Source organism: Acomys russatus, chromosome 9, assembly GCF_903995435.1.
Source record: "Acomys russatus chromosome 9, mAcoRus1.1, whole genome shotgun sequence".
Taxonomy (NCBI): Eukaryota; Metazoa; Chordata; class Mammalia; order Rodentia; family Muridae; genus Acomys; species Acomys russatus.
The window spans coordinates 50,826,420-50,836,889 of NC_067145.1; the positions used below are offsets into that span (position 1 = coordinate 50,826,420).

The following is a 10,470-nucleotide window of genomic DNA, read 5'->3' on the forward strand; positions in this document are numbered from 1 at the left end:
TTCAGATTAAGACGTCGGTTATTTGGGCCACTCCAAATGTCTCCTTCTCAATTCCACTGTGGGTCATAATACTAGCGGTCCTTCTTGGCTTGCTGGTGTTGGCCATCTTAACTTTAGCTTTATGGAAGGTAAGCTAATTTCCTCTGCTTTTCCTTTGGGGTTTCAGAAGCCATTGAGGGCATGGGCAGATATTGTTGGGAATATAACGATAAGGTCATGAGTGGCTGATTTTTAATAAATCCTCAAGGGGAGGAGAAAACTGTGAATATTTTGCTTTGGAAATTAATGTTTGTGAAGCTAATAGTGTAGAAGATGAAAAGTAGAGTGTTTGCACATTGAAGGGTTGTGTGTGTGTGTGTGTGTGTGTGTGTGTGTGTGTGTGTGTGTGTGTGTGTGTGTGTGTGTTGGGATGTTGATTTCTGAGTGCTAAGAATTGAACCCGGGCCATGAACAGACTAGGCAAGCCTTTATCTCCTGAGCAACATTCGTAGCCCTTATCTTGAGATTTCTTATAAACAAATCTTGGTAATAATTCTTGGGACCTGCAGTCGTCTTTTCAATGTGCTTAGAGTAATGGCATGATTATCAAGCTTCTTGTTCTTTTCTGTTAACCAGGAAGTTGTGTGTTGTATTGGCATAAGTCCTATCATAAGTCCTTTGAATTTCTCTTTAAAAGTAAGGCACCCATGCAGCTAATATGGGTAAATTCTGACTTTTTTGTTTCAACTGTTAAGGCCAAATAGGCCATGAATAAAGGTGTGAGGACTTAGTTTTCTACCTTGCCAACTAGTCTGTCTCTACTAAGAAGCTTTAGCAAACTGTTAGGTGTGCCCTAACAGTTCTAATAGTCCATAAGAGCAGCAGATGTAAAGCCCAGTGGCTTGTCTGCCTACCAATTCATACAGAGCCTTCCACTCTAAATAAAAAACAGTGTCCTGGTGATATGACTAAAATAATTAGCCCAGTCACATCTTGGTCAACCGCTATTGTGTGGATCTCCAAGAGTATGGCATTTATAAATTTTGAAACAATAGGCAGCCGTATGTTTTACAAAGCTGTAAACTTACAAAGCTTTGTTTGAGTTAAAGAATAGCTTGTCTAATCAGTATCAGTTGCCTGTGCTGTCTGGAGCCCACATAGCCTCTGGCTCACATACAGAGATAACTTCAGCATTAGTCCATTTATGGTAACTGAATAGAATCCTGCGTGCGAAATGACAAAATACCCAACTAGCCTTGCAAAAGAACTCATGCTGTGTTTCCCGCATGAGAAACAATAAATAATCGTTCAAGTTCTAGGGTTCTAGGAAAAGAAGCACCCTCTGAGGTTAAACATTAATTTAAAATTCAATAGAAAGAAGATTCTGGAATCATCTTTACCAGAGTACTGGTAAATCTGTAAGAAGCCACAAGCTTGCTGGCTGGTGCTGTCATTGACATAAATGGCAAACTGGATCTTCCTTTCAATACTGTATGTCCCACCAAGTACAGAAGGACAAACAACAGTGTCACTTCTTCCTATACTCTGTCCTAAGGACCCTATAGAACTCCACAGAAAATGACACTTGCCAGGTCAGCAGTCATGCACCCTGAGGAAAGCATACAAAACGCATAGAGGTGATCTTTAGAACACTAGCTATAATACAGGAAAACACACAAGATCTGTGAGAGAATTGTATAAAATGGGGACATTCTATCACCCCTGTTTGTGTGGCAGGAGGAAAGGCACAGCTTCTCTGCCTTCTGCCAACCTTGTCTGAGCAACGTTTTCTCTCCTCAGGTAACCAGGACTCTGATTTTTCCCTCTTAACTTGGAGAAATAGACAGATAGCATTCACATATTCCCAGGGTTCTTTTAAAATGTATAAAAATGCAAATTCCCTAAATAAAGTATTTTACCAGTTCCCCAGATGACCTGATTTTTAGCTTAGTTTTTCTTTCTCCTAGTGTGGATTCTTTGATAGAGCAAGACCACCCCAGGATGAAATGACGGACCGGGAACAACTGACCAGTGACAAGACCCCAGAGGCATGACTTAGACACATGAAGACCTAAAACCCAAGCACTGGTCCTGTCCAAAGAAAGAAAGAAAAGACACAAGGGCTAAATGATCACAGCCTTCCATACCTGCCAGTGACCCAGGGGATGGGAGGGTGCCTAATGATCACCTCATCTACTTCATGCATTGACACAAAGTGTAGAGAGCCCTGCGGGTAAAGAAACCACCACCACCTGTAGCAACATTCAGCGGTCATGAAGATTTCTTTTGCTTTCACCATTTCACATCTGGCTGACATTTTGGAATGGTTGTAGGAACTCAGGTGGCTGTCCAGATCAGCCCAATGTGACTTGCAAAAAAAAACCAGTTCCTACAGAGACGAGATGAACTAAGATTGGACACTACTGTAATCCGATGGAATATCCGGCACCTCCCCATGGAAGAGAATACCTTCTAAGGATGTGATGACTCAGGGAGACAAGCAATATGTTGCCGGGGCTGTGACTTGTGGAACAACAGAAATCATTTTGTTAAGTGAGGACAAAAAAAAAATGTATTTATTTATGTTCCATTTCTCTAGCTAGAAAATTGGTCCATCTAGGGAATTTGGAGGTTGAGATTTGGTTTGCTAGACTTCAACACCACTCAGCTTATTTCCTCTTGAGTAGTCTGTGCAGATATCATGTTTAATGGAGTTTCTTGTGTGTTGCACACACATTGGTATTGTGTTTTGCATACTGTCTCGCTGCCTTCTACCTGGAGTTACTGCTCTCATGCTCTCTAGGAGCTCACATCTGCTCATATCTGCATCATTCAACTTTACAAAACCTTGTAGTTACAGTTCCTCTTATACATGTAAAAATTGATTTTCACTGATTTTTTTTTTAAAGAATTCATTTCAAGGTACTCAATACCCTGATGAAAATATTAGCACAATTTGTAGAGTCAATATAAAAAAAATTAATGATATGGGTGAATAGTATCTTAATAGCTATAGTGAACACCAATATTTAGCTTGAGATTTACACACTTGTTTTTATTGTAATACCTCACATTTATATAAAAGACAAAATTATTGCTCATAAATAAGATGGAGATATATAAAGTTATACAAGTGTGAGACAAAAAGAAAACTCACTCCTAAGGACCTAGCAATGCTCATTACAGCTCCATTACCCACCCTTTACTGTTAATCTTTCCTAGCAGGTGATATTGGAGAATAATCTTCTACATTAAGCTATTTTACCACTGTCTTTACTTAAACACCCAGAAAACAATGCTTAAAGCTCTTGTAAATAATCCATAATAGTTTGTAATGTTACCATTTTGAAGTAATATTGACCAGCCAAAATCATAAGATGGTCTGCACAATTTTATATCCTTTTTATGATAATGAAAAATTGCTATGGAGAAATGCTGAACAAAATTTTATGTGCAATATTTTGTAGACCTATGTAGTATCTGAGGCATGTTTACACTGGCGCTAGTTATTTTTTAATTAATATCCTGAATTCTAAGTGTGATTCAACAAGCTGACCAAAGTTCTGATGTTTACAAAGCAGTTGGGAAAAATCTGTGTCTGTTTCAACAATGACACTTTATTTGAAAGATGAGCCAAAGTCACAGACAATAAATCTGATGTGGTGCCTTAACCTGGAAAGAGGCCATTTGGCTTCCGTTGCCGCCACTGCTTGGCAAGCAAATGGGAGGCACAGAGTTAATCGCCATTGCCGTTCGTCTTCCCTGCTTGTCTGTCCTGGTAGCTGGTTTATGTCGATCTGAAACTCACATCCAGTTCCTATTCTGTGTGGCTACTGGCTAGAGAGCACTGCACTTGCCTCAAGGAGTTTTGAGGGTCACATTCCAGCCTCTGGGGGTATCTCTTCTGTTAGTCTTTTTGGCAGGATATTTCATAGGCAGAGGGCCATCTGTATGATATGGCTTAAGGGGATAACAAACAGCTCCCTCTACACTAACGCTTTAACTTTTGTGATGCCTGATATGGGACCAATACAAGCGCCTCAAAAGTTTGGAAAGCATCTCTGGTCTTGAAGGAACTCAGAAAACTCCTAAGGTTGACTATAAGAACTGTGGGAGACAGCCATGGAGAGAAATGAAAGATGCCAGGGGGGAGGTGGGGCCAATTCAGAACAAGATATGGGGATCTCAAAGGCAAAGTGCAGGAGGCTGACACACAGGTGCATACGGAAAACTGAGGTCAGGTGAACCCCCTGTGGTGTGGTCTCAGGCTTCCCACCCTCACAGAGAACACTGAGTGTACAACAGAGCTCTCACGGCTTTGCTGACTCATGTATAACCCATCATGTGCTGGTCTTCACTGGGACTCTATCTGTATTTCTCTTCAATAACCTCTCTCTTCTGGTTCTCACAGCTGTTTTTATAAAGACACAGGGAAATGAGCAGATTTTTATAAACTGGGAGATTTTTATACAGTAAAGTCATAGTGTTCTAGTCATCACTGAAATCCAAATCTTAAAACTCCTGTTTTATTTAAATACATTTGTAGAGATGGCGGAGATTTTCATATGCCTATTTACACTGTCACCAATAAAATTAAAAATTAAAGATAGAAAATCATGTTTATCGCTTGTTTCATACACAACACAGAGCTTTCCCGTTCAGCATAGGCCTGATTCTTTCATCAGAAGAATATTTGATATCAGATGAAGTTACTTTTGTGAAACAAAACTGCTCTACACTTGGCTTGTGGTGATGGGTGTTCAACTCTGAGTAACTGTGTCCTTTACACTGGTACTTTTATGATTACAGATGTCTAAAAAGAGGTTCAAGTGTTCGCATCATTCCTAATAGCTCCACACTCGTGTAGCCGATTGGTGATGTGCTTTAATTTGCACCTCTGTACCTCTCCACTTCTTTATGAGTTCTCCCTCGCATCTCCAGCCAACTTCAAGGTTCTTCTCTTCCTCTGTCCTCCGTTTGGCTCACTGTCCACCTGTGCTTGTGACTAGCTCCCAACCCAACTGTCTCTCAACGGGAACAGTCATCACATCCTTTCAACTATGTGTTTCTTATTCCTAGTCACAACACCTAGTATATAGTGGATGCTCAAAAGCCTGGGGATTAAATGGATATATATATTTGCATATTCATTATTCAGGGTGAGCACGTGCTTTTGTAAACCTAAATGGCAGAGCACGCACAAATGTGTGTCCACAGTTCTATTCATAACACCCATATAGTATTCTGAGAAGTTAACTATTCCAGTCTAAAAATCTGAAAGTCGGGCTCCAAAATCTGAAACGTTTGAATGTCAACCTGATTCCATAAGTCAAAAATTCCATATATAATTGATGCTATTGGCTCCAATTAAAACACAGGCATGAGGGCTTGGAGAGATGCTCAGTAAGAGTGTTATGCTGGCTAGTCTATGTCAACTTGACACAAACTAGTGTTGTCTGAAAGGAGAGAACCTCAATTGAGAAAATGTCTCCATAAGAGCCAGCCATGAGGCATTTTTCTCAATTACTAATTGATGGGGGTGGACCCAGCCTATTCACTGTAGGAGGTGCCATCAGGGGACTGGCAGTCCTGGGGGTTTTTTCTATATGAAATAAAGCTGAGCAAGTCATGGGGAGCAAGCCAGTAAGCATCACTCCTGGTCTCTGCATCAGTTCCTGCCTCCAGGATCCTTCCCTGTTTGAATTCCAGCTGGGATTTCCTTCAGTGATGGACAACAATGTCCATAAGCCCTCTCCTCTCCAGCTTGCTTTCAGGCCGTGGTGTTTCATCACAGTAAGGGAAGCCCTAACTAAGACAAGTACCTACTGCTTTTGCAAATGACTGAAGTCCACTTCCCAGCACCCTCACCAGAGGGCCCACAACCACCTGTGATTCCAGTTTCAAGGGATCATAGCCCCCTTTGACCTCCTCAAGTACCCATACACACCTGTACAGATCCACACACATGTAGACATACATATAACTAAAATATAAATAAACACATGAGCCATGGTATATGTGAAACAGAAATACATTGTGTACCTAGATACGGACTAACTCCCAACCAGCTTATTATGGTGTGAATGCGAAATGTCCTCCATAGGCTTACACGCTTGGACACTTGGGCTCCTGCTGGAGACACCGTTTGAGGAAAAAAAACCTTACGTAGAGCCTTACTAGAAGAAGCAGGTCACTGATGTAGGGGTATAGGTGCCACTGTTTTACAGCCAGGCCCCACTTCCTGTATACTCTCTGCTTCTTCATTCTTTGCAATGTGGAGACTCAGCCTCACACTCAGCTGCCATGAATGCCAATGCACAGCACCCACTCACCCTCCTAGACTGTGCCTTCACTAACTGTGAACCAAAACAAATGTTTCTTCCTTCACGGAGCTTCGTGTCAGGGATTTGGCCATCATCAGTAGAAAGTAACTGATACCCTCATCCTGCATCTCTGAAAAGGATAAGGACTACTCATCCCACAGCAGGTACCCATAGCTCTACTCAGTCATAGAGACGTCACTCACTACTGTCTCTCTCTTGTCAGATACAGCTGTTCACGCAGCTTCAGATGTTAAGAATAGAACTAAGCTCAATACATTTGTACATAGTTCCTCTCCTTTTTACTAAGTGAGTTTTTAAGACTAGAGATTGCTTGCTCACAGGAAATGAAGACATTTGTCACTCTCCATAAACAACAAGCTGCTGTTATGAAAACCAATGAACTCGCAACTACCTAAACATACCACTTCCTTCACAACTCAGCCATCAGCACATAAAGTTTTATGGTTACTTCCAAATCATATTTGATTTTAATTTGTAGCTCATTTTAAAGCAAAATAAATTTAATGGACATATTTTATCTGAGTTCTAACATTTAATCATGCATATCCACACATTTGCTAATGCTCCACAAGATTTTTTAATTCTCAATACTTTTCTGAATAGTGTTTGTGAATCCTAGTGAGAATAAGTTATATCTGCTTGCTTTCCCTGCAGCTTAGAGCAAGCAATAGGATGGACCCTCTTTTTTATATGTCACTCACATTTTCAAACCTAATGGAATATCTAGTGGAATATGGTCACTCAGAGGAAATCGAGCAAAACCAATGCTAAGATTCCATATTCTTGGTGCCAAAGGTCAAGACCAAATCATCGGCCCAACAGAAACCCATGCCTGTGGGGCTCGACTTGTCTGATGCATACAGACAGCTATGCCCTGGGCTAGCCCCATTGTTGAAAGCCTGTGCATCTTACTAGTAAGAAAGAACAAAGGCTCTTATGAGTCTTTGCTTGTAGAGATTGCTTTATATTTTCATGTAGGAGATAGAGATTGGTCTACTAACCAATTCTTTGATATCGTAAACACCTCCAGCCATTATACATGTGGGTAATGCAACTACACCAATACTCTCTCAACACTGGTCTGACTTTTGGGTTTCTGCATTGGGTAAAATAAAATAAGGAGCAATTTTGGCAGACTTTTCTGATGAAGTATACGTTCTTAGCACTGCCCTTTTTTACTCTGTAAAATGTGTACCATTCCCCCACAGAAGAACTCCATAGAAAGGTCCCCTTAGTGCCTTCAGGAAGAGCCAAGACAAAAACCTTTACCTTATAGCCATGAATACAAGTACAGCGCTTCTAGGACATGTAGTATTCTTTACGCCCCCCGCACCCCCCAATACAAAAGATTTTTCTCTCACAGAATTCTAATTTTTGTAAAATACTCATTTCTTTCACATGAGAATTTTAAAGCATCAAAACATCAGACTCATCTGGAATCTGAATGAAACCATAATCTCCCCAGTGATGCTTCTCATTCAGAGGTGAGTTTATGGTGGCCTGTGAGCATAAGGTAGGGTAAATCTGCCATTTCAAACTCTCCCATCCCACCCCCAAATGCCATCCATGTGACTCGCTGCCTTCAGACTTTTTATGATTGAGTTCCCTGTTAGCTATGATTGTTGGTCAAATTCATATGGAAAGATAACCCAATACCAGGGCCCCTAGACAATCAAATGCCTCATATTTTCTTTTTCCTTCCATTGGAGCCATGATATGACACAGTAGGAATGCTCTTAACACCTGTGATGTTGCTTGCTTTGGCGGCTCAGTGTGCTGCAGAAACATGCAGGACATCAGCAAATTGTGTTGCTATCCAATTGTGAGGTGGGATTTTTTAAATAAATGGTAGCTACAGTGGACCTCCCTGGGTCTGAACTCTTAGCTTTCAATTCTCATTCATTTAGTGGATGATAGGGTACATAAAATTCTACAATTTTATTCTTCTAGTGATTTTTTTGGAAAACATATCTGGTCTATGTTTTACTATTCCAAAGCTATCATGAGTTGGACTACTTAATACAAATGTACTGTCTCAAAGTCTAAACAATTTGGAGTCCAAGACCAGGTGATATGTGCCACCATGCTCCATCATGCCAGGGAAGCACCTGTTTCCATGACACTCTTCCAGCCTCCGTTCATCTGGGTACTCTTGGTCTTGTAGATCTATTGTACCAACATTACTTCTTGACCTGGTACACTCACTGCAGTCTCTCACAGCATCTTCCTTCTATGTGTCATGACAATGTTCCTCATCTATAAGGATACCGGTAATATTGAATCAATGTCTCTCCTACTGCTGTCACTTAGATGCTTAGTTCTAAAATGTGTTCTCTCCAAATGAAATCCCATTCTGAGATTCTGGGTACTTAGACTTCTACATACTCCTTTATTTTATGGTTTTCACAACCTCCTCCCTCCATAGTGTCTATTGCACAAGACATCTTGACAAAGTACATGCAAATTAAGGAAAAGCTGAGGACTCTAAAGACAATTATTTCATATTAATCTTTCAGTTTCTATTAATCTAAGAAATATTCTATGCTGGGCACAATGGATTCATAAATATTTCTATGCATTTTCTGTCCATGCACACAATAAGCAAAACTGCATTTTGAGATAATATTACTTCTGTTCTACTTTACACATCAGTTTCTTACCATAATCACTGACATTGTTATTATCCACTTTCATTCCCTTTGAAATAATTTTTTCCTTCATAGACAATATGGATGGTTGTAAATAGCTTCGTCATTGGAGTCTTGATATTGAATATTTCCTGTGTTAAAGGTGTAGATCCCAAAGCACTACTGAGAGGTAGTAAAGCAATTAGGAGATGAAGCCATGGTGGGGTGGTCTTTAGGTCAGGGAGCATACTCTGGAAGGAGACTGTGGAACCCTGCTCACTTCTCTCCTCTCTGCTGCTACCTGGCTTGTGTTGGAAGTAGTTCTGCCCCACAACACACCCCTCACTGTTGTCATCGAACATCCTCACCAGAGGCTTGCAGCAGTGGGACCACTCAACCATGGACTTGGGCTTCCAAAACAATAGGTTAAATGCAACTTCTTCTCCACATTTATTCATCTCAAACATTGTGGTACCCTGTGGAAAGCTGCCACACGCACTGGGGTAATTCAGTAGACTTCTTCCCTGGAAGGCTCTGGCCCCTGAATTAGCAAGAAGTCACTGTTGAGCTGGAGGCGTGGTCCCTTCATCTTCTCACTGTTCAAGGATCCTAATAAAGTATTGTTTAAACACAGAATGATACAGGGCTCAGAAAATAGCTATGGAAATAGATGGTGGAAACAAGATCATAAATCAGAAATAACTAGAATTTTCTGGGCACTGAGCCGCACACCTCTGGTGGGAAAGGGAGCTAGCTAAACAAGAACAATGACAACAGAAATGACAGTCCTAGAAGTGCCACAGTGAGGGGGCAATATCTGTCAGTGGAGATCATGCTGCTCTTACGAACTGGGGGATATGTAGAGTTAGCTCTCACAATCCCTGGCTCTCCCTCCATCTGTCTGCTCCTCCCCACCACACACCGTCCATTCCACTGGGAAGCGTGCTGTCTCAGCTCTAGCTGCACAGCAAGTATCATCTCCTTCTGGACAACATGTGCCCAGCACACACTCAAGAGCAGGAGTTTGCCTGGGAAGAGGAGCCTCAGCATCAGCTAGTATGGATAACGCCTCCCCAAGAGGGAAGCAGCAAGAAGATGAGATGCTGTCAAACATTGTGTGAAGAAGGGCTGAGGGACACAGTTTTTAACCCAGAGAAGATAGTCATTGGGGGAAAATGTTGACTACGAGCATCTAAAGGAGAAGGAAGGCAGAGTATCAAGGAAATGAGATCAGAATCACAAAAGCAAAACAGCAAAAGTGGGAAGGCACCACACACCCTCCCTGTACCAGACTCTCCACTAAGTGCTTTTCATGCATTTCCTCACCACAACCATCAAAGGCACATACTGTCTGAGAAAAAAAATTATACTGACCCTTTTTAAAGAGACAAAGCAGCATATGCAAGACCGTTGCACTGTTATAGGAAACACTGTGGTGGGGTTTGGCTGTATGGTACAGAGATGCAGGGGTCAACTTCAAATACAACAAAGGAAGAGGGGAGCTTGTCACCAAAGAGTGG

At 41.3% G+C, this 10,470-nt stretch overlaps 1 protein-coding gene across 1 annotated transcript in view; it reads left to right on the top strand.

Moving 5' to 3' along the window:
* Itga8 (integrin subunit alpha 8) overlaps positions 1–2,073 on the top strand; it is a 174,661-nt gene extending 172,588 nt beyond the window's left edge. Inside the window, exons 29-30 of the mRNA XM_051151312.1 lie at positions 6–128; positions 1,947–2,073. Coding sequence (XP_051007269.1) covers positions 6–128; positions 1,947–2,033 — 210 coding nt within the window. The 3' untranslated portion in view covers positions 2,034–2,073. The remainder of the gene's footprint in view (positions 1–5; positions 129–1,946) is intronic.
* The last annotated feature ends 8,397 nt before the right edge of the window (positions 2,074–10,470 follow it).